The 25,454-nt window shown below is 41.6% G+C and overlaps 1 protein-coding gene across 2 annotated transcripts in view; it reads right to left on the bottom strand.

The window, feature by feature from the left end:
* The window catches only part of ATG13 (autophagy related 13), a 1,186,869-nt gene that overhangs the window by 922,163 nt on the left and 239,252 nt on the right, over positions 1-25,454 (bottom strand). For both annotated transcript variants that reach the window (XM_044082606.1, XM_044082607.1), the window contains exon 7: positions 5,675-5,815. In XM_044082606.1, coding sequence (XP_043938541.1) covers positions 5,675-5,815 — 141 coding nt within the window. The remainder of the gene's footprint in view (positions 1-5,674; positions 5,816-25,454) is intronic.

Raw genomic sequence — 25,454 nt, 5'->3', positions numbered from 1 at the left:
GGGCCCCATCCTGTTTGGGATATACTTCTCAGATGTCACGGCAAATGTAGATGGGCTTTGGTTGACCACATTTGCTAATGACAGCAAGCTGGAGGCAATCACTGACTCCCCAAACGACGCTGATATCCTACAGAAAGGACTAACACAGACTGATTGGTGTCAGAGCCATGGCCTCAAACAAAATCTGAAAAAGTGCATAATAATACCCTTTGGGAAGTCAAACACCCCTGCAAATTACAACATTAATAGCACCCTGCCCAGTGGCAAGAGATCTGGGTACTCAAATAGACAGTAATCTAAACTTTGAACACCATGTGTCTACAGAGGTGGGGAAATTCTTCTATGTAGCTCATCTTATAAGTAAGAGCAAGACATCCAGAGCTAAGATGTCACAGTACCACTGTACTCAGCACTCAGACTAATAATTGAGTGCACTGCAACCTTTGGCATGTACCTCACCAGGCACCTGCAACACTTTTTTAATTTATTTATTTATTACATTTGTTTACTGGGTAGTGTCCAACTGGGCCAGGGGCCAGTTTTCAGTGGAGATCCGGGGAGAAAAGCTCCAGAGTATTACAAAAGTAACAATATTTAAAAGAATACAATCCAAGCAATAGTACAGTACAATGTAAGAATATGCGATCTTGATAGTACAGTTCAATCTAAAGAGTAATACAGGAAATAGTACAGAAACAAGCAATTGGACAATACAAGTACTGGAGTAATTTCTATACTCAGAAAAATTGATATCAGAATAGGAGTTCTATGAGAACTGTAATAAAATGAGTTAATAATTATCCAGGTGAGTGGCAAGAGCACAGCCAGTGGTTAGTCAGGTGTTCCTTTAGCAGTGATTTGAACTGGTCATGGTTGAGGGTTTTTGCTACTGACTCTGGAAGAGTGTTCCAGAGTTTGGCTACTGTGTGTGAATACAGGGAACCGCCATGACAGTTGTGGGAGTTGGAAACCTTGAGTAAAAGTTTGTTAGAGGATCTGAGAGTTCTATGTTCGTTACTGGGTTGGACTAAATAGGAGATTACTCAGCAGTCAATTGGGGTGATAAATTATTTTCTGAGTTAAGGTTAGCTGATTAAGTGATAACAGGTTGGGTAGTTCTAGCCAGTTCAGCTGTGAGAGGGCTGCACAGTGGTGGGATCTGTGTGGATAAGTAGTGGCATATTTAACAATCTTACTGTAGCATGCTTCGAGGTTGTTGCTGTCTGATTTTCGAATGTTTGTGTATATTAGCGATCTATACAGGAGGGTGGATAGCAGGTGTGTGCGAGCAGTGGCTAACCTGGCATTGGGAGTTAGGTACAGTTTGGTCCTGTATAGGGTGCCTAGTTTGATGTGGACTTTTCTGAGAGTTTGTGCGATATGTATACCAAATCTGAGGTTATCATCTCTGGTCAACGCCCAAAACCTTAGTGTGGTTAGTGGGGACTATCCTAGTTCCATTTGCGGCGGTGACTGAGGGGGGGGGGTTTGGGGTTTTGTTACTAAAAACTATGATTTTGGTTTTGTTGGGATTTAAAATTAGTTGGTGCTGAGAGAGGTATGTTTCAATGTCCTGAAAAGAGAAATGCATTTTTAGTTGGAGTTCGTGGGGTGAGGAGGCAAAGCAGATAAGGGTAGCATCATCAGCATACTGTACTATGGAAGCTAGTGGAGTTGCAGAACTAAGATGGTTTATGACGATGATAAAGAGAAGAAGACCAAGTATAGAACCCTGGGGTATTGCCCACAGAGATGGGGAGTAGGGGGGAAAGAGAGAATTTTCCCATTTTGTGGCCTGTCGTCAATTGGAAAGATATCTATGGAACCAAGTTAGGGTTGAGGGACTGAAGCCATAGGAGGACAGTTTATTAAGTAGTAGCTGGTGGGATACGGTGTCAAAGGTTTTGGACATAGAGAAATATGGAAGAAACAAGCTGGCCTTCATTCATGAGGTGGTGGATGGTGTTAGTGAAATTTAGGAGGGCGGTCCTGGTACTATGCTTGGGTCTAATGCCATGCTGAGTACTGGAAAGGAGGTTATTGTTTAGTAAGTAGTTAATGAGTTGGTTGTGGATACAGTTTTTCTAGGATTTTTGCAAGGGGAAAGGATGGCTATGGGGCAACATTTAGTTCTTTGGAGGGACCGCCTTTGTGGAGGAGTATAATATGAGATGTTTTCCAAAGAAGTGGAACATACTGTTCTTTAATAAAGTGATTAATCAAGATTGAAATGGGGTAAGCAATACACAGGGTGGCAAGTTTTAGGAATTCATTTGGGAGTCTGTCAGCAGCTATGCAGCAAGGTTTAAGTTTAGTTAAGAGGGTCGTTATATAATTAGTTTGGGTGGGTGAGAAGGGGTTGTGAATATCTGGGGCAGGCATGGGGAGAGAGATTGTTTGGGAGGGCTGGTTGTCCAGTAGGGACGTGATAGTGTTGATGAAGTGGGTGTTGAATTGTGTTGAGATGGGGTCTGAGTTGTTTGTGGTGGCTGGGGGTGGGATCGAGGTACAACCAGGGTTAATGACCTGGTTGACAAGACTGCCAGAATTTTTGGGGGTTGTTTAGGTGTTTCTGTTGACAAGAAAGGAAATATGATTGATTGTCTTTTCTGATCCGTTTCTTTGTTAGGTTTCTTAGTTGCTGATAAGTTAAGAGGTCAGCTTTGTCTTTGGAAGTATGGTATGCTGACCAGGCTTCATCTCTGTGCTTCATTAGAAGTTTGGTATCTTTGGTTAGCCAAGGGAGTGGCTTAGATTTAGTATGCACTTTTCCAGTAGGGGTATGGGCATTGTGGATTGTAAGGAAAGTGTCAAAGTACTGGACAGCAGCATCTAACTATAGGTGTTTAAGTGGTGTTCAGTCATATTGTTGGAGTAGGAGGTTAAAATTAGTGGGGAGAAGTTTTTCATTGTAATGTTGTATTTAATTTATAAATGATGTTGCTTTCTGTAAAGAAAGGTTGGAGAGTGATCACTGAGGGAGTTGGGTAGGCAACCGGCTAGGTAACATAGGTTTGGTTTGTTAGTTAGGATCCAGTCTAATGTTGACTGCTTGTCGGTGTGTTTGTCTGTGCGGGTTGGGCAGGTTATTGTTTGGATGAAGTTGAAAAGATTTATAAAATTGGATGGGTTATTTGATTTGTAGGTTTGCCAATCCAGGTTAAAGTCACCAAGCACAATAGCTTATTGGGTGAATTTGGTAGCAGCCCAGTGAAGTAGATTTTCTAAGATGGGAATGTTATTGCCAGGTGGAAGACAGGTGGCTATTATTATTATAATGGCTTTGTTTTGGTTGATTTCAAGGCAGGTATCCAGTATTTCATAGTTGGGTATAACAGGGGAGTTGCAGGATAAGTGTATGCAGCAGATGGTGCATTTTCAGAGGTTTCTTGACAAAAAAAAAATACTTGGTATAACCAACATGTTGTATGCAGACCAATTAAAAGCCCTATCACTGTATTCAGTTTCCTACCAATTAGTGAGGGGTGATCTATGCCTGACCAAAAGGCAGTCTCTAACCAAGCTCTGATGAAAATGTTGCATATTCACAAAACTAACTGCATGAGTAGTACCTACTCCATGGATCTAAACCTGATATCTTATATGAATAGATCATAATAGAAAGACAGATGTGTTAGAGTTCCTATTCACATGATGAAGAGCCCTTCACTGACCATCTTAAGGTGCAATCTGGACCAAAGGATGGGAAACTGAAAATTAACTCCTGAGGTGATGCCCATGTTCCTTATGAACAGAGACAGTGTGTAAAATTGTCAAAAACCCTGCTTGCTGATATTTATCTTTCCTCTTGGGACAGAAAATTGGGTAAAATCTGAGTACAACTGGCTGGGCTTGTAAGGGCTCTTGAGCCATTAGCCTAATAATCTCCTATGAATGATCAACGAAGGGATCCTCGCACTTTGTAGTACATGGAGATTTATCTGCTGCATGCACTACAAATTAAGACAAAAGATTTACACACACAAAAAAAGGGGAAAAATGCAATGTGTTGTGCCAACACTGAAAGCCGATAAAGCAGTAGGGAAGTGGTTGATGTCCTTACGTATTCCCTGTCAAAGGAAAGCATTTATCAAAATTCTGTGTATAGTTTAGCAGACAGCAGACAGAAAAGGGAGTTGAAACAAAGCCATTTCATGTCTTGCTGTTGCTGATGTTTTCTGGTTCTGAAGAAGTCTTGTTAGTACACAGACGAAAGTGCTTAACAATAAAGCTGTTTTCTGGAGCTTCAGTGGTCTGCCTTCTCCTTCATATTACAGACTACATGTTAACAGTGTGTAGGGGGTGCTTAACAAATAAGCACTCCTTTAAGTGTTGTTAAAGTCAGATTTTCTGCTATAGCAGTGCTTAACCAGAAAGCAATTTATGCATTTTTTAATGTAATCACTGTGAACCCATACACTAAAATGAATTAAGATCTCATTTTCCATAATGACATCACTAGATGACAGGTATGGCTGGAAAACAACAGCGTGACAAAAAAACATAGCCCTGCTGCATTAAACGTTTAAAAATCAGGAAACAAAGCCATACATACATACACACACACATATATATGTATATATATATATATATATATATATATATATATATATATATATACATATATTCAGGGACAAAGGTCCCATGTCACAGATGTTTTTAATAAATAGTATTGTTCATTCAGAAAAATGACAAACTAACATGATAAATACTAACATGCATTTTCTCAAGGGTTCCTATTAGAACTCTGAACGCTTGAAATGTCGAATGTCATATGGTCGACACCATATGATCGACATTTCAAGAGTTCAAAGGTTAAATGTAACTGCGCCGTTCGGTGCAGAATGGGAGAATTTCCCTTTTCTGCACTAAAGTGCAATCTTGGAGTTGGTATATTTAAGTAGGGGGGTGTGGGGGGTTTGCCCCCCTGCCTGCACAGTTAAGGTAAGTTTTTTTCTTTTATTATATATTCGAACTTTTAAAGTTCAATCATATGTTGTCAAACATATGGGATTCGAAGTTTAGAAAGTTCGAATATATAATATAGACCCTTTTCTCAATAACTAGTCTACAACTGTGATGCTTAGCATTATTTAGTGACTATGCCCCCTACTAATCTGTCAAAGAATTAGATATTTTATAATGCTCACAGCAAAATTATGGGGCAAAATCAGGAACAGATGAAATATGGCATGAGGGCCTGGGACAGACATAGGTACTGCTTATCAGGCCTTTACACCTTAGGGAAATAAACAAGAAGGTTACTAGTGGATGAACCTCCACAACTTGATGTCAGTAAGGGCAACTATCTTTTGCTTTTAATTCATCCCTACCCTGGCATCCCTCTGATAACTCTGATCCCTTTCACAGCTTGGGCCAACAATTCAAGTGGAACTCAAACTGCTGTATTGATGGGACAGCTGTCATACACAGATCATCTTATATTCATGGACAAAAGCAACACTACTAGTAAAAAAAAAGTGTTAATTTTTTTTTTTACTTTGTTTATTAATCCTGCTGACTCGAGGGTGACTGGTTAATTCAAAGCAAAAGTTATACACAAGAAATGCAAATAAATGAAAAAAATGCTTCACCTTGTATAATACAAAAAAAATTATATAAAAAAAGTTAAAAAAAATAACTTTTAAAATGTGCTCATCAGAAATGCTATTACCTGTAGAGTATGACAAAGTCGTGTCCCTGATTCCTTGACAGTTTATATGCAGGTGTCACTCTAGTGACTGCCAGAAGAGATTTTAACAGAAGAGACAGTCTGTTGTACACAGTATACGAAACTTTTATATCTTTATCACACCTAGAGGTAAAAAAAAAGTAAAATGAGATTTATAAAAAAAAAAAAAAAAAAAAAAAAAAAAAAAACACAACTTGCAAATATGGTCCAAAATTATCAGTGCATAAAATGCAGAACACACACTCCTTGATCTTAAAAAGGTTAATTATTCTAGTATTTAATCAATCTTAAACTCAATTAACTATAGATACACCAGAAAAAAAGGAAGCAATACATGGATAAAGAAAAGATGTGTTGAACAGAAGATGATATACAATTTCACTGCACAGGAGCAACACATACGCCAGACATGTAGAGTACTCAGAAAAGGAAGAACAAACACTACTGCTGTAAATGAAATGGAAAAAGTGTTACATGGGAAGAGGCTGGGATATGGTGGTACCCAGTTTCAGGAAGCACATAAAAGGAATAATAAAAAAGAATGCGGTGGTATTAAGGTATACTGGGATAAGAAAATACAAACACTGAAAAAGTAAAAGGACACATCTGAATGAGACTTGAGCACTAATGCCATAAGTTGGAGCCATTTCAGTTTGGCAACTATCTTCATATAGGTGACTACACACTGTCAAAACACTCATCTATTTATTTGTTAAGCTGGGATCCACTCTTTTGGTCAACCAGTGTTTCACTGGACTAGACCTGTACCAAAAGCATGCAAGTATGTATGAAAGAAACAGTGATCAATGAAGAAGTTATGAAATTAAGCTTTTAATTATAACAGTGAATGTCGGTGACCCTTCCCCCCTCCACCAAATGTTCTGTCAGAGTTAAGTCAAAGATCTATCATGGTCTAAATCATTTAAGTTATAAGTTATTACCCTAAGGCACACATGCAGTGTATAATGTTACTGCCTCCTGATCACCCTTCTCTGGTGGTTATATCTCTCCTGTCCCTTGTGTTTCTCTGGGAAGGCACACTGCTACACAGCATCCCTTCACTTAAGTGGAGGACAGAATGAGGTCTTGCTACATGACATGGAGGTATGTGAGGATATTGTCAGTCCTCTTCCCAAACAGTTGTCACTGCCAGCTGTGGCAGACCTCACCATGATTCTGGGTAAATAGAAAGTCTGCAAACAACAGCTCTTCAACATTCAAAAAAAAAAAAAAAGCAGAGTTGTGTAAGAACTTACTATAATAATAGATGTACTGCTGAGCACTGTTGCAGGACACCTTACAAGTGGCATATCCTGCCAAGGACAGCCATATGTCCAGCCAACATGCCAGAACCTAAGCCCTTCCACATGCTGTATATCCAACATATCACCAATGCCCAAAGATAGGAGGTACCCAATGGATGTGTGGGTACAAATTATCACAGAACTTACTTGCCCCACAACAAACAATGGAACAGAAGCAGAGTTAACTATTCACAAATGTACATAGCTATCAATGAAAGGAAAAGGAAATCCACTTCAGCCAGAGGGTCATAAAGGAGCAAAAGAGGGGGAAGGAAGTTGGGATGCAATACTGCAACAGTGATCAGTAGGACATTTAATGTTACACTAACTTCTTACACAACTATACTATCTCCTTCCAAGATCACTCCTGCAAAATTCCTTAGAAATGAGAAAGTACTGAAGACAGAAGGAGGAGGAAGAAAGAATAGAATTACAGTCCAACAACACCTGGAGGATGGGCCTGGCATATCCCACTCTGGCTCTAGAAAACAAATCCAACTAGTGTGTAGTAAATTTAAGAACCAGAGGTCCAAGTAGCTACCTCAAGTATGGTTCTAGAACCTACACCCTTTTGAAAATGGCTCTAGGGGAAGCTACAGCCCTAGTATAATGAGCCTTGACAGAGGAAATAAGCTATTTCCCATGATGAGAATAACAAAAAGAAACAGAAATAGTCTTAGAAATCCAAGAAGACAGACAGATTCCAAGATGGCTGTACAGTGAGTAACAGCTTAATTCTGGCTCTCCCAGTCTGAAAACAGAAACTCAGCAAAGGCCAGTGGACCTACACTTCTGGGTAAATTTCAGTAACTGGCTAGTAAGTGCACTGCCTGGAACCAAAGAAAAAATAAATATAAGGGATCTGGAGGAAAATCAGATGCAAAAGGTGAGAAAGAAGCACAGACAGAGGAGTACTGCAGTAGTTCAGCAAGAAGCACTACACGTTACAGACATGACTTCCAGTAACCTAGAGGAGAGTATAAAGCAGCTGCACACAGACCTAGTTAAAATAAAACACTGAAGGAGTATATGAACATAAACAATGAAACGCTGGAAAAAAATGTAAGGAGCTCTAAATAGATATTCAGATACGATGAGAGAACTGCAAAACTCAGAGGCTGAAATGAAGAAAAGGCTGGCTGAATGAGACTGCACAAGAAGAGATGTTTCAAAAAAATAATAGAATTAGAAGACAGGGCACATTAGAAAACCTGAGATTTTATGCTGTACCAGAGAAGTTGGAAGGAACAGACTATTAATTTTATGAAAGCACAAATAAGCAATTGGACTGGTATTCCACAACAAGAACTGTTAATTGAAAAGGCACATCGTGTGTATGCTCCAAATCTGGTTACTAGAAAACAATCTAGACCTTTAATAGTAAATATGCAGTCTTATCAGCAGAAGGAATTGATTGTGACAAAACTATTGCAGAAGGGCAAAGTGTTTAAAGTGGGAGACAGTAGAGTGTTTGTGGAGAAGGATTACTCGGTGTACACCAGGCAGAAGAGTAGTAAATATATTCCATTATTTAGGGAATGCTGAAAAACAGGCATGAGATTCAAACTGCTGTACCCACACATTTTCAAAGTGTTTTTCCCTGGAGGGGCAAAATCATTTTTCGTTGAAGTACGTGCTAAGGAGGAAATACAAAAATATGTCCAACTAAGGGTGAGCTGTGAATTAGGAGGTTCTGCTTTGTGTTCTCCTGGTGCTAAGAACTACAGAGAGACTGAGCCTGTGAAATCTTTTCCACTGTTTCAATTGCCCGAGAGAAGGACGGAAACATAAGAATCAACTAGAAGAATCTGGAATATGTTAGAAATGCAACAGAGACACGATTTGAGAGATGGAGATGAACAGGATTAAAGCTAGTAACTTGGAAATTGACAACTCTGGGATGATAAAGCAATAATTATACTTTTGAAACAAGACAGAAGAGGAAAATCTGAAAATACTGAACTTCCTTGGACTTTGTTAAACTTGTGGGGAACTTTAAAAGCTTATACCCTGCTTCATGTTATTAATGTTTTTAGAATAAAATCAGCTACTTGTAAACAGACAAATATGGGATTAAAAGCAATAATTACATTTGTGAAACATAGCAGAACAAGAAGATTTGGAAATAACTGGATTTTTGTGGACGTTGCTAAATTTGTAGGGGACTCTAAAGCGTATACCCTACATTATATCATTGAGCTTTGGACAACCACTTTGGCGAGGGAAGGAGAAGGGAGAAAGTTAACTGTAAATAAAACAAATTTATTTTTTTTCTCAATGATAATGTTCAAATGTTGCTTAATTTTCTTAGCAAGCTATGAAGTAAAGCTTTTTCAGTTATTTTTCAATCTAAAGGGGTAAAGCATGGCAAAAGAAAAAATGTGTGTTTTTTCTCATGCTTGCATAGGCATATGATTGGGTTAACCCTGGAATTTATTCAGCAACAAGTGCATTACAAAACATGTAAATGGAAAAAAATATTGACTATTACAAGGTTTTTTTCTGGTAAACAATGTATTCTTAGCAGTTTGTGTCTGGTTTGCATGTCACCAGAAGACAATCTGATGAAGAGAAATGGCTTGGAGAATATGTTTACTGAAAGCATTCAAGTGTTTTCTTAGTGAGCTATAAAGATAAGACAAAAATCAGATAGTATTTACTAAAAGCACAGGCTGTATCATGCATCTTGTGCAGGCAGAAGTAAAGTGATTTTTACTGGGAAATGTTGTGATTGGTTGGAGCTTTGTATAAGAAATGGGGAAATCATGTATTGTATTGTCTGATGAAGCAACTTTGGCTGCGAAAGTGCTCACCTTTTACTTGGATTAAATTGTTTGATGATTTTATCAGCCGCGGTCTGGTATCCCCTATTTACTTCATTTTGTGTTGTTACTGTGTTGGGAAACTAGTTTACCTAAACCACTTTACTTTTCTGCAGTATCATTTTAGAATGTTTGTTCTGATGTACATAGTTTTATGTATTATTAAGTTAAGTTTTAAGGGGGTACTGGGGGTATATTTTTGTTTAAAGGGTTTCAATAAAACAAAATATTCTGCATTCTGCAAGAAGACATACACTTAAATGCAGATGACAACTGTATAAAAGATTAACCTGTCAGATGATACATGGACTGAATACAAAAGCTTGAACCATACATTTAACAAAAAAGCTGTTATACATAAAAGGTGGGAAGAATAAACCCTCAAGAACATGAGACTTTCAATAATGTGTTTAAACATTAATAGTCTCACTGATAAATACAAAAAAGAAAGAGCAGTGAATTATATTAAAAATATAGAGCACAAGTAGCTATGCCCAGGAGACACACTTGGAAAGAAATGAACATGTGAATTTGACAAAGAAAATTTTTCAAGATGGTTATTCAGCAGAATATCTGGGGCAAAGGAAGAGAGGAGTACTCATATTAATTGCAAGAGGAGCTCCAAAAGTAATGGAAGAAAATTTAAAAGACAATAGTGGAAGGTTTATAGTATTAAGGGGCTACTAGCAAGGGAGAAGGATTACACTAGCATGTATTTATTTATATTCCACCGAAAACTGCTGTAATGGAGCTTAAGAAGTTTCTGGGAGAAATAATCAGCAATAAGCAAGGACTATTGCTTACAGGTGGGGACTGGAATTTATTTGATTTGCAACAGTGAAGATGTGTCTGGGGAGCCCAAAAGGGAAAATATAACAAAGGAGGGTAGATTCTTAAAGAAATTTATGACATTTGGCATGGAAGATGTAAATTTAGTACTAGGAGTTCAGAGTGAATTTACATACTATTCTCCAAGATACAAAAACTGGGCTACACTAGACAGAATATACATTTCACAGGAATGTGCATTTAATTGAAGGTCTTGATACGCACCCAATAACTATTTCAGACCATGCACCAATAATAATTAAAATAAAAACACAGAGAAATTAAATAAAAATGAGACACTGGCACTTTCCCACCTATCTGTTGAAAAGAGAGGAATTTAAGGAATGGGCAGCGGAAATTATTCAGGAGCTATTACAGAAGATAGAAACTTCTTCTGAAAATATAGCTAGGGAGCGGAATAAAATTAAGGTGGAATTTAAAAATAGGGTGGAAATAAAAGAAAGGGAGATATAGTTAAGAAGTAACAGGAATTGCTTAGATGGACTGACAAGTGTTAAAGTACTGCAAAATAGGGGGAATCTCACACAACAAGAGGAGGAGGCAAGTACAGTTGTGTACTTTTACCATAAATGTAGATGTTCGAGTGTATTCACTGTTGCAGTCATTACATTTGGGTTATCTGCTTGCAGGTAGCCCTCAGTCAGCCTGATTAACAAAGTCTTGGATCCTGCGTCTGTTGCTGTCCCTTCTTCCATGATGTCAGGTCGTCAGGGGAATAAAACATGCAGCTAACGCCATTACATCAGTTTTTCTTCCCCCAGATGTCAGGTACCCCCCCTAATGGGGAGTAATTAAATATAAAAGTACAAAGCTATACCTCCAACAAAAAAGCAAATACACCAAAAAGGCTTTTAAGCATAGTAAAGGAAAGTAGAGGTGTAGCCAAAAGAAGTTAGGGGGCTGGAGGGAGGGTAACCAGAACTGCAACAGTGAATACACTCAAACAGCTACATTTATGGTAAGTGTACACAACTGTACTATGTTCTTCGTGTTTCACTGTTGCAGTCATTACATTTGGGCAGATTCCCAAAGCTATGGTAGGGAGGAGGAATTCAGAAAGCATTAGGACCAGCTATAAGGCCCTGCAAGACTGCAGTGGCAAACTCAGCTCTGGATTTAAAGAAAATTGGCAAATGATAATGCTTGATGAAAGTATGTACAGAACTCCAGGTAGCAGCTTCTAGGATGTCCCTGGTAGGGACGCCTCTGAGAAAGGCTGTCGATGTAGATGCAGCCCTGGTGGATTGAGGTCTGATCCCCTGGGGAATAGGTTTTCCATGGTGCTTATAGCAGAAATTAATGCAATGGCCTATCCATTTAGAAATGGTTTGCTTTGAAATAGCCTTCCCCTCTAACCCTGCAGCAAATGCCACCAGCAGTTGTTCAGATTTCCTTTGAGGTTTAGTCCTGTCCAAGTAGAATCTAGGTTGTTTGTGCACATCTAAGGAATGCAGTATCCATTCCCCTTTGTTCTGTGGATTGGGAAAGAAGGTTGGCAAATGAACGGACAGATTAAGAGCCACACTGGATACCACCTTGGGCATGAAGGATGGATTGGTTCTGAGGGACACCCTGTCCGCATGAAAGATGATGAAAGACTCCATTGCCAAAAGGGCCTGTAATTCAGATACCCTTCTAGCTGAAGTGATTGCTAAAAGGAAAGCTGTTTTCCAAGAAAGAAATTTGAAGTCTGCAATAGCAGCTGGCTCAAAAGGAGGTAGAGTGAGTTTCTCCAAAACAAAGTTAAAGGTCCCAGGCTGGGGTTGGAGCTCTCCTGGGTGGTGTCAAATTTCTGGCCTCTCTGAAGAACTGCTTGAGCAGTGGAAGAGAGAAGATGGGGAGGTTCTGTGTTATAATGAGCTGAAATGGCTGAGGCGTGATTTTAATGGAGGAAAAGGACAGGCCCTTGTGAAGCATCTCAGTTAAGTATTGTAAAATCTGTGGTAAATTGGGTGCTGCTGTGCTCATCCCCTGAGACTGGTTCCAGGCACAGAATCTTTTCCATTTTTCAGCATACGATTTTCTAGTACTAGGCCTCCTTGCCTCTAAAATGATATCCATCACAGGTTTACTGAGGGATGGTAAAGGAGAGCTTATGTAATTAGCCAGGCTGCAAGGTTCAGTGTTAGAAGCTGAGGGTGCAGAATCTGGTTCTCCTGCTGAGACAACAGGAAAGGAGTCTGAGGCAGGTGTCATGGGAGTAACTGTGACACACTGCGCAGGAGGGGGTACCAGTGTTGGTGTGGCCAGTCTGGAGCAATCAAAATTATCCTTGGTTTGTCCTGTTTGATTTTTAGTAGTACTCTGGAGAGAAGAGGCACACTGGGGAAGGCAAAGACTAATAGGTTTTTCCAGCTGAAGGACAAAGCATCCACATTCCAAGCTTGTTTGTGTGGAGTCCTTGTGCAAAATTTGTCTAATTGGTAGTTCTGGGGAGAGGCAGACAGGTCTATATCTGGGCTCCCCCATTTGTTTGTCAACATGTTGAAAATTCTTGGTTCCAGTTTCCACTCGTGTAGGTCCATGAGGTTTCTGCTTAGTCCGTCTGCCAGTGTATTTAATTTTCCTGGCAGGAACTGAGCTTGTAGGTGCACTTGGTAGCTCAAGGCTGTGTTCCACAATGCAATGGCTAGTCTGCAGAGGGGGTAAGAATGTGTACCCCCCTGCTTGTTTATATACCACATAACAGTGGTGTTGTCTGTCTTTACCATAAGTTGTCCTGGCAAAATGTGGTCCTTGAAGGCTGTCAGAGAATTCTGTACAGCTAACATTTCTTTTTGATTGATATGCAGGTGCATTTGACTTTGGTTCCATTTGCCCTGAACGCACTTCCCTGCCAGGTGAGCCCCCCAAGCACAGTCTGATGCATCTCTTGTTAGGGTTTGGGCAGCAGGGGGTGGTGTGAAAGGTAGTCCCTTGTTTTGGTGGCAGGCCTCTGCCCACCAAAGGAATTCTAGGCGTAGGCAAGGTATGATAGAAATCATTGCTTCTAGATCCTGAGAATGTTGACACCATAGGCTTTTTAGATACCACTGTAGTTTCCTCATATGCAGTCTTGCATATGGAATTAGAAGAATGCAGGAGGCCAAGAACCCCAACACTTGCAGTATTTGTCTTGCAGTTAGCAGGGTTTTTGTGGCCACTTGTTTGAAGTAGGTTGTCAAATGAATTTGTTTCTCTTGTGTGAGGTAAGCCATCTGGGAAGTTGTATTCAAGCTTGCTCCCAGGAATATAATTTGTTGACAGGGTACCAGGTGCGATTTCTTTTCATTTATGGTGTACCCCAGACAAGTTAGAACCCTTTGTACAAAGGCCAGATGATTCAAAAGTATGTCCTGGCTTTCTGCCTGAATTAGACAATCGTCCAGGTATGGGTATATTTGAATATTTCTTTGCATGCAAAATGCAATAACTGGAGCTAGGCACTTTGTGAATACACTGGGCACAGTACATAAGCCAAAGGGCAGTGCAGAAAACTAATTGTGTGTGTAGCCTGCTTTGAAGCGAAGGTATCTTCTGCAAGATTCCCTGATTGGGATGTGCAGGTATGCTTCTTTTAAATCTAGTGTTGCCAACCAGGCATCTTTGCCTAGCATAGAAAATAATTGGTGAAGTCAGCATCTTGAATTTTGGAATCTCCAAAAAGGTGTTTAAAGTAAACAGGTCCAGGATAGGACGCCATGAATTGTCTTTTCTGGGTACCAGGAAAAGTCTCGAGAAGAAACCTTGTCCCTTTTCCTCTTCTGGTACCAGTTAAATCGCCCCCATGCTTAAGAGATCAAGTACTTGTTTTTGGGCCTCTGCCCACTGATTTGGGGGTAGGTCCAGCCACCCACTTGGTGTTGGCAACGTGTGGAAGTGAAATCTGTATCCCTGGGACACTATATTTAAAACCCATTTGTCCTGGGTAATGAGTTCCCAGTTCTTTGCATGAAGAGCAATCTTTCCCCCCAAAGGGGCAGTCAGTTGATAAGTGCTTGGAAATTTTAAAGGAAGTAATTGAGACAGTTTACCATAGGGGGAGTCTTATTACTCCCAGATTTGGAAGTGGAGGCCCCCCACTGATTAGTTCTGTGTGTCTCCTGGGACTGAAACCTGGGGCTTTTGCTGTGTCTGGGTTTGGCTTGAGAAGACCTGGAAGGGGCTGGAAAGGACCAGTTCTTACAGGGCCAGTGCCTACTAAATCTTGGGGGCTAAACTTGTAAGAAATCTTTAACAGTTTGCATAGATTTAGCTTTATCTTCCATCTTTTCAAGAACTTCCTCAGCCTTGTTGCCAAACAGGCGGTCCTGATTTAAGGGAGCATCTAACAATTTAGCTTTAACATGATCAGGCAAAGATTGCTCCTTTAGCCAGGCATGTCTTCTGAGCACAGACCCAGTGACAGCAGCCCTGCAAGAGGCCTCTAATGAATCAAAACCACATTGCAAAGTATGTTTTCCAACTTGTTCAGCAGAATGCATTAAATCCTGTAATTCTTTATTTTATAGGTTCATAGGTAAGTACTAGGCTATATACCCAAGGGCATTTATAAGCCTAGCCACAATGTGTTGGCTTTCGCCACCCCCCTTAGATTAGTTCCCTGTGTCTCTGTCCAGCAGAGCCATCAGTTCCCTGCGCCACTGTCCAGCAGAGACATTAGTTCCCTGCGCCACTGTCCAGCAGAGACATTCGTTCCCTGCGCCACTGTCCAGCAAAGCCAGTGCAGTGATCCCCGGGGTACATTTTCCGTTTCCCATCCACCCGTCAAGGTTTCTCTTGAAGAGTGGTAGTGAGGGGCTCTGCCTGATATATATTGGAATCCTGTTCCAAAGCATGGGGAGTCTCTGGGATAGGAATCTATCCCTCCAGCATGTCCTATTTATCATTGTGGTGAGGTTTATATCTCTAGAGCGTGTGGTTCTCTGGGATTTGTTTTTTTTTTTTAGGTGGAGCATGTCCATCAATTCTGGGTTGGACATGGCCTTGTATGTCAGGCAGAGATTACCTCTGAGTAAGCGGTATGCAACTGAGTACAGCTGGAGTTTCTTGAGTCGGGCTGCATAGGGCATCTGTTTGAGGCCAGTAATCCTCTTGGTGAGGTACTTTTGTAGCTTTTCCAGCTGTTGCAGGTGTCTTGTAAGGTACATCCCAAATGGGGCGTTGTATTCTATGATGGGTCTAATGAGTGATGAGTAGAGAGGCACAATAACCTCTTTTGTTCCAGATGCGAACCCTTTTGTGATTAGGTGGGCCACATAGAAGGATTTTCTAACCACCTTGGCAATATGATTATCAAAGGAGAGATTACTATCTACTTGGGTCCCCAGATCTCTTATTACATTTTCTATATTTAGGGGACTACCACCTATGTGGTAGTTCGTGGGTATTTTGTTTCTTCCAAAGGGGATGACTATGCACTTTTTGGCATTTAGCTTGAGGCCATGATTTTGACATCAGGTATCCGTCTCAGTGAGACCCATCTGAAGGGTGTCTGTATCAGCCAGAGAATCAATTATGACCCCTAGTTTGCAGTCATCTTGCAAACTTGGTCAGCCATAGTCCTCCTATGCTTGCCTGTACCTCTGAGAAGTATATACAAAACAGGAGGGGTCCTAGGACTGAGCCCTGGGGGACGCCACTTGTAACCGGTTTAGAGTCTGACATACAGCCTGCAACTCTCACTATGTAAGTTCTATCCATGAGCCAGCTGGCAACCCATCTTTTGATGTAGAGGTTTATGTTCAAGCTGGTGAGCTTGTCTATAATACTAGAATGGGGAATGGTGTTGAAAGCCTTTGTGAGGTCTAGGGAGGCTGTGTGGACCTCCTTTCCCTCGTCTAATGCCTTGGTAACCGCAAAGAAGTCCACCAGGTTTAGGAGGCATGATCTGCCCTTAACAAAACCAAACAGGGTAGGGTCCAAGGTTTGGAGGTTCCCAATGTCTCTGTTAAAGAGTTCCATGATGATGCATTCCATAGCCTTACAGACCAGGCTAGTCAGGCTTATAGGGCGATAGTTCCCGGGGTCCGTTGTGGCTCCACCTTTCTGGAGCAGGATAAATGTTGCTGTGCGCCACTCTATGGGTACGTAGCCTGTAGAGAGGCTGAGTTTGAACAGTGTGTTTAGGTGAGGGGTTAGTTCATTTTGGAGCTCTTGCAAGACACAGCCTGGGACCCCGTCCGGTCCCATTGAAGATGTGTTTTGGCTTTGGATAGGGCTGTTTTAACCTGTGCATCGGTGATTGACGGGGCCCTACATTCTTCAGGTATGCTTATGGGCCCTTTAGGGGGTGAGAGGGGGGTGAAGTTTACACTAAACCTGTCTGCCAGAATGTTTGTAATATCAGTCGGTTCAGTGTATTTTGTGCCATTCTGCACTAACTCAGAGCAGATCTGAGTGTTTCCACTAAGGTTCTTGACATAGCTAAAGAATGCTTTGTGGTTATCTTTGGAGTCACTGGCAATTTTTCTTTCGAAACTAGCCTTGGATGATTTAATGAGGGATCGTAGTTTCTTGCTGATACTGATCAGGGATGTCTTTCCTTCTTGGGAATTTAGTCTTTTCTGTACTAGTTTCCTCCTTCTGTTGTATAGCTTGTTTATGGCAGGGGTCCACCAGACTGGTTTCCTTTTCTTGAAGGAGTGAGTCTTGGTTTTACTTGGGATAGCATGATCCATGCATTCCTGCAGATGCTCATAGAGTGCCTTTGTAAAGGTTTCAGCAGCTTGGACAGCATTGTCCTTTAGCATGGGGGCGGTGAACCTTTCCACTTCGGTCTTAAGTAATGTGAAGTTTGCTTTTGAAAAGTTTTTCATGGTGATTTCCTTGATTGGGGGTGGGGGCAGAATGTGGATATCCAGAGTGATTAGTCTACTGTCTGATCTAACCAGCGAGGGGAACACCGGTCGCCCATGTTGGTGATGACCAGGTCCAATATGTTGTTCCCTCTGGTGGGGGTGTTGACCAGTTGATCCACGGCATTTGAGTTTATAAATTCTAGGAAGAGTTGGGCAAGGGAGTTAAGTACTTGAGTAGTTCTCCCAGTTTATGTTTGGGTAATTTAAATCACCCAGTATTAACGTGTTTGGTAGGACCTTCATATTTCCCAGTGTCTCCAGAAATGTGGAATGGGGGTCCTGGGCCATGGTGGGTGATCTGTAGCAAGCTACAATTTGGATTGCAGTTTTGCCCATTGTTAGTTGCACATGGTTGATCTCTGATGCACTGTGCTGCGTCACTAACCTGGAGGTGTGGGTATCCTTGATGAATATGGATACATCCCCACCTTTTGTGTTTCGGTCCTGGTTCTGTGGCCAAAAGGTATGGTATGAGTTATAGCCTAGTAATGCTGAGGTGCTCTCAGGAGCCTTAAACCAGGTTTCTGTTACTGCACAGATGTCTATGTTCTCCATACTGAGGAGTGCCTCGAGTGCGTGCATTTTGAGGTTTAGACTTCTGGCGCTGAGTAGCATTACCTTCAGTTTTTGGTTACTTGTTCCACACGGTCAGGAATCAACATAATTTTTTGTTTAAGCAATCCAATAACATGTTGCTGATACTTTAACATATAAAACTGGCAGTTTAAAGCCCTAATGGAAAGGTTGCAGAAGTGTAAACCTTCTTACCCCATCTATCCAGCACCCTGGAGTCTCTATCAGAAGGGGTAGGATTTTTAGCAGTAGAAGCCTTAATGCCCTTGGGCCCCTGTGAAATAGTCTCGTGATCCGCAATAGGATTTTTAAAAAGGAACTTGTGTGACTCAGGGACCCTGTAGTATCTGTCAGGTTTTCTGGGAGCATGAGGCAAGGAATCAGGAGCCAAACTAGATTCCGAAAAAGCATCATCAACAATAACTAGTACAGGAGGAATAACCAGATCATCAGAAGAATCAGAAAAAACAGAATCCTGGTCAGAAGATTCATAAACAACTCTTAGAAAGGGGGAGTTGGCTACCCCCGATTAGAGTTATTAGATCTTCAGCCATTCTTATTTGATTTTTAGGCATAGAGGCCAGAGCATGTGGCCTGGACATCGTTTCTTTAGGTATGGTTTAAGATTTAGACCTAACTGAAGAAGGAGGTGTCAGTTTAATATGCAAGTCCATAGGCCTAAAGACACCCTCAGAAGCCGGTGCCTGCACAGCGGCTCCGGACCCATCCAAGGTAGAGACATCCGCGGGTTCCGTAGTTGAAGCATCTTGCAGCATACCAGACTCCGAATGGGTTTCAGTAGAGGCCTGCAAATCAGAAGTAGCGGGTATCAGGGGCTGCAAAAGCGCCTCACTGAATACCGGCGAACTGGCGACTGGCTTAGGAAAAGCGTTGTCGGCAGTTTTGGACCTTGCCAGCCTGTCTCTGTCTTTATCTTTGCATTTTTTTGGAATCCCGGTAGTCGGATGGCTAACCGATGACATTTCTGGATAATTAAACAGAGAACCGAAATATTTAAAGGTGAAAATATACAGACGACTGATAGTGCGCTGATTAAATAAAGCATAAAACTGACAGCAAGGTACGTCATGGTCAGGGCCTAGGCAAGGAATAGAGTACAAATGAAAATCTTTATGAGGTTATTTGCTTTCCACAAGTAATGCAATTATTAACTTTGACTGACATCGGAAAGGAGCAAAAAAAAGTTTCCCCAACGGGGTACTTGGCATTAGTTGAAGACTTCGGTTCTGAAACGCGAAAATGAAAATTTCAGGAGTCGGCCGACAGGCACTTGCGAACTGCTTCTTCTTCGGGTACCGGACGGCAAGAAAGACTGATGTAATGGCGTCAGCTGCATGTTTTATACCCCTGACGACCTGACGTCATGGAAGAAGGGACAGCAACCGACGCAGGACACAAGACTTTGTTAATCAGGCCGACTGAGGGCTACCTGCAACCAGATAACCCAAATGTAATGACTGCAACAGTGAAACATGAAGAACATCTACAGAATGCTAAGCAGAAAATAAGGGACTACCTCGATAATATGCATGAGTTTAAAAAGATCGCTGTTAAGCAACTGTTTTTGATAACCCTACAGCACAAAAACTTTTAGCACAATGACTCGGAGCAGACAGCAGAAAGGGCTGTCATTAAGCCTGTGGCGCCAATGACAAGGAAGATAACATGGATCCTCTAGAAGTATTGGAAATACTTTGAAATTTCTGTGAAAGTCTGTACAAAGCAGAGCAATATGGAAATTAAGAAAAGGTACAAATGTAAATGTTTATGGAAGAATTAAGTATGCCCTGGCTAGAGGTAGAGGAGGATCAATTACTAGCAGTTAGGATAGTAGGAGATGAAATAAAAATGGTGATGTATAGCCGATACACTGGAAAGTCTCCAAGAATAGATGGTATTCTGTGGAGTTTGGAAGCTAGGAGGGAAAAATCTGATAAAACATCTGGAAGGTTTTGTTTAACAGCATTTTACGGGGTGAAGAAGTACCAAAATTCTGGAAGAAAGTGGTAGTAGCTGTAATATCTAAAGAAAATAAAGATCCAGCAGACCCAGCTTCTTACAGGCCTATTTCAATACTAGACCATGATTATGAAGTGTTTATGTCTATAAAGGCAAAAAGAATGGCAAAAGTGATGCCAAAATTGATAGATATGGATCAATGTGGTTTTGTGGAGGGGAGGCAAACATTTGACAACATTAACGAACAGTGATGATCCAGAGGGAAACAGAATGTAAGAAAATACCACTGCTGTTGGTAGCTCTTGATGCAGAGAAAGCATTTGACAGAGTAAGCTGGGACTTTATGAGCAGAGTAATGGAAGCAATTGCATTCCCTGAAAAAAATTAAAAGGTTGATTAGTTGGATATATGAGAGATCGGAGGTGAAAATTAAAGTGGGTGGGGTCTCCTTTCTGATAACCTCTGCTTGAGCAGAGGAACTAGGCAGGGGTGTCCTTGCTCCTTTGTTGTTTGCATTACATTTAGAACCACTGGCAAAGAAAATAAGGGACTCAGAAATTCAAGGACATAGTTAGTATGGTAGGCAAGAGAAGCTGGCTCTATTTGCAGATGACATTATTTTATACCTGACAAAACCAGAAAGGGACATTACATTGCTGTGGAATACATGAAAACAATTTCAAACCCTTTTGGGATACAAAATTAATGAAGCCAAAACAAAAGCAATAACAGTAAATACTGTACACCCACATACAAATTGGTTCAGCAATATAGTACAGTTGTGTACCTACCATAAATGTAGATGTTCGAGTGTATTCACTGTTGCAGTCATTACACTTGGGTTATTCTGCTGGCAGGCTACCCTCAGTCGGCCTGAATTTCAAAGTCCTGGTCCTGCATCGGTTGCTGTCGCCTCTTCCCTCACGTCAGTGTGCCAAGGGTATAAAAGATGCAGCCGACGCCATTGTCTTCAGTTTTTCTTGCCCCAGACGTCAGGTGCCCCTAAAAAGGAAGGCTGTAAAAATTATGATCATAGAAAAGCATGCACAAAACCTTCATCTGCAAGCAAATACACCACATAGGTTGTATAGAATAGATAGGTACAGATAAGTCCCAGCAAAGAAAAAAAAGGGGGGAGGGAGGGTAACCTGGACTGCAACAGTGAATGCACTCGAACATCTACATTTATGGTAGGTACACAACTGTACTATGTTTATCATGTTTCACTGTTGCAGTCATTACACTTGGGTTGAATCCCAAAGCTGAGGTTGGGCGGCTAGGCCTAAATAGAGTTTGGAGTGGCTATGAGGCCCTGCAGAACTGCAGTGGCAAAGCCTGCTCTGGATTTAGAGTAGAGAGGTAAATGGTAGTGCTTTGTAAAAGTGTGCATTGAAGTCCATGTTGCAGCCTCCAAACTATCCTTGGTTGGTACTCCTCAGAGGTAGGCTGCTGAAGTGGCTACTGCTCTGGTAGAATGCGGCCTAATGCCCTTGGGCACTGATTTGCCATGTTGTGAATAGCAGAAATGAATGGACTGGCCTATCCATTTTGAAATAGTCTGCTTTGAAATGGCTTTTCCTTGGGAACCTGCAGCATATGCCACTAAGAGTTGCTCAGTCTTTCTGAAGGCTTTAATCTTGTCCAAGTAAAAGCGTAGCTGTCTGTGTATGTCCAAAGTATGCAGACGTCTCTCCCCCTTATTCTGTGGGTTTGGATAGAAGGTAGGCAAATTAATGGTTTGGTTAAGAGCCACGCTGGACACTACCTTAGGCATAAATATCGGGTTTGTCCTTACAGAAACTCTGTCCTGATGGAAAATAATAAAAGGTTCCACAGCCATTAGTGCCTGTAACTCTGAGACTCTTCTTGCTGAAGTTATTGCTAGGAGAAGAGCGGTTTTCCATGACAAGTATTTTATCTCTGCTGTATTGGCTGGCTCAAAAGGAGGCAGTGTGAGTTTTTCAGACAAAATTGAGGTCCCATGTAGGTATTGGAGCTCTCCTTGGAAGTCTTATGTTTTTGACCCCTCTGAGAAACTGTGTTAGCAGTGGATGAGAAAAAATAGGTAGGTCCGTATTGTAATGAGCAGAAATGACAAGAGGCATGGATCTTAATTGATGAGAAGGATAGGCCTTTGTCCAGCATCTCAGTTAGGTATTGCAAAATCTGAGGAATATTTGGTTCAAGCGAGTCAATTTCCTGCGCTTGGTTCCAAGCACAGAATATCTTCCATTTTTCTGCATAAGATTTTCTGGTGCTGGGCCTCCTGGCCTTCAAAATAACATCCATAACTGCTTTAGAGAGAGGTGTGTTCTGAATGATTATATTATCCGCCATGCAGCCAGATTTAGGGTTCTGAGTTGGCTGTGCAGGATCTGATTGTTCTATTGAGTCAGTAAATGAGGTATTAGAGGCAATGTCCAGGCTGGGCCTTGATACAAGCTTTTTAGGATTGGGTACCAGTGCTGGCGTGGCCAGTCTGGGGCAATCAGAATCATTTTTGGCTTCTCTTGTCTGACCTTTAGGAGTACCTTGGAGAGGAGAGGCAGAGGAGGGAAGGCATATACTGTAAGGGTTTTCCAGCTGAATGAAAGGGCATCCACTTTCCATGCTTGCTTGTGATAAGTCCAAGTGCAGAATCTCTGTAGCTGGCAGTTGTGAGGGGAGGTGAATAGATCTATGTCTTGACATCCCCATTTCCCTGTTATCATGTTGAAGATTTGTGGATCCACTTTCCATCTGTGAAGATCCATGAGGTTTCTGCTTAGTTCGTCTGCCAAAGTATTTGTCTTTCCTGGCAGAAATTGTGCTTGCAGATGTACTTGACAAGTCAATGCTGTGTTCCACAAAGTCATAGCTTGCCTGCAGAGGGGGTAGGAATGTGTGCCCCCTTGCTTGTTTATGTACCACATGACTGTAGTATTGTCTGTCTATCAGTAGTTGTCCTGGATGAAGTAGGTCCTTGAAGGCTGTCAGGGCATTTTGAACAGCTAGCATCTCTTTTTGCTTGATATGAAGATGCATTTGGTTTGTGGGCCATGTGCCCTGAATACATTTTCCTGCCATGTGCGCCCCCCAAGCATAGTCGGATGCATCTGTTGTTAGTGTCTGCCTGGCAGTGGGTAAGGTGAATGGCTGTTCCTTGTTGTGGTGACAGGCCTGTGCTCACCATTGAAATTCCTGTTGCAGGCAGGGAATTAGAGTAATTACTGTTCCCAGGCTGTGGCAATGTTGAGTCCAAACACTTTTTAGATACCATTGTAGTTTCCTCATATGCAGTCTTGCATATGGAATTAGTAGAATGCAGGATGCCATGTAGCCCAGAGCCTGCATAATTTTTCTTGCAGATAACTGGGTCTTTGTTGCCATGTCTTTGAAGTAAGAAGTCAGATGCGTTTGTTTGTCTGGCATGAGATAAGCCATCTTGGCAGTTGTATGTAAGCTTGCACCCAGGAATATTATCTCTTGAGAGGGTACTAGTCCTGATTTCTTTTCATTTACTGTGTACCCTAGGAAAATTAGTAATCTCTTTACAAACGCCAGATGCTGTAGTAGAATATCTTTGTTCTTTGCTTGAATAAGGCAGTCGTCCATGTAGGGGTACATTTGAATTCCTTTTTGTCTGCAAAATGCAATTACTGGTGCCAGGCATTTTGTGAAGACCCTGGACGCAGTAGATAAGCCAAAGGGCAGTGCAGAGAATTGGTAGTGCATTGAGCCAGCTATGAATCTGAGGTATCTTCTGCAAGATTGTCTGATTGGGACATGCAGGTATGCCTCTTTGGGGTCCAAAGTTACAAGCCAAGCCTTCTTGTCCAGCATGGGTTGAAGCTGCTGTAGAGTCAACATTTTGAATTTTGGGACGTCCAGAAAAGTATTTAGAATAGACAGGTCCAGAATAGGTCTCCATGCTTTGTCCTTTCTTGGTACTAAGAAAAGTCTTGAGTAAAATCTTTGTCCCTGCTCTTGTGGCACTGGCTGAATAGCCCCAATGTCCATGAGAGATGAAACTTGTTTTTGTGCCTCTTGCCATTGATTGCATGGCAGGTCTGGCATACCTTTTGCCTTTGGAAGGGTGTGAAAGTGGAACCTGTAGCCCTGAGAGACTATATTTAAGACCCATTTGTCCTGGGTGAGCTTGTGCCAGTTTTGTGAGAAAAGTGCTAGCTTTCCCCCTAAGGGTGCTGCCAAAAAATAAGTGCTTGGCACTGGCAGAGGGAAGTCATTGGGACTGTTTTCTATAAGGCTGTGATTTGTCTTCTCTGCTTTTGGAGGTCGAAGCACCCCATTGTTTGGGCCCGTAAGAGCCCTGGGGCTGTTGCCTGCCTCTAGGGCATCTGAATCTGACTTTATGGTCTGTCTGATACTGGAAAGGACCAATTCTTAGAGGGCCAGTTCCTGCTAAATCTGGGTGGCTGTACCTGTAAGAAATCCTTTACTGTCAGTATAGATTTTGCCTTATCCATTTTCTTTAACACCTCCTCCGCCTTAACACCAAACAAAGTATCATGCTATAATGGAGCATCCAATAATTTGGCTTTAACATGATCAGGCAGATTCTGTTCCTTTAACCAAGCATGCCTTCTAGTAACAGAACCTGTAATAGCGGCCCTGCACGAGGCCTCCAGTGAATCATAGCCACAGTGCAAAGTATGTTTTTCCCACTTGTTCAGCTGCATGCAATAATTCCTACAAATCCTTGTTCTCAGAACATTCAGAATTTGTCAACATTTTTTGTTTTAACAAAGACATTAAGTATTGCTGATATTTGAGCATATGAAACTGACAATTTAAAGCCCTTACAGCCAAGGTAGCAGAAGTGTAATTCCCCCCCCCAATCTGTCCAAAGCCCTAGAATCTCTGTCTGAGGAGACAGGGTTTTTGGCAGAAGCAGCCTTGACCCCTTTGGGACCCTGTGAGATAGTTTCTGGTCAGCAGCAGGGTTTTTGTAAAGAAATGTATGGGAGTCTGGGACCCTGTAGTATCTGTCCGGCTTAACAGGGGCAGGAGGTAAAGAGTCTGGAGACAGGCCGGACTCTGAAAAAACATCATCTACTATGTCTAGAACAGGGGGAATTGCAAGAGCTCTGTGCTGAGGAAGTAAAAGAAAGTCTCTAAGTCTTTTCTTAGAATCGGAATAATCCTGGCTCTCCCAATGGAAATGTTCCCTCATGGTATGCAGAGTTTCCCCAAATGAAAAGTCCTCAGGAGGAGAAGCTGAAGGAAAAGAATCTTCAGCATCAGAATCCTCATACGGAGGAACAGAATAACCCTGATCAGAAGAGGAATCAGAGGAAATGGAAACCTGATCAGAGGAATCATATTCAGCGTCTTGCCTAGGCCTCTTATCAGGAGGGGGATGGGAACCCCTGATCAAAGTAATTAGGTCTTCGGC

This window comes from Protopterus annectens, chromosome 9.part0, assembly GCF_019279795.1.
Source record: "Protopterus annectens isolate FY-2018-M chromosome 9.part0, PAN1.0, whole genome shotgun sequence".
Classification (NCBI taxonomy): Eukaryota; Metazoa; Chordata; order Ceratodontiformes; family Protopteridae; genus Protopterus; species Protopterus annectens.
The sequence above is the reverse complement of the archived record's forward strand: the minus strand, read 5'-3'. Positions and strand labels throughout refer to the sequence as shown.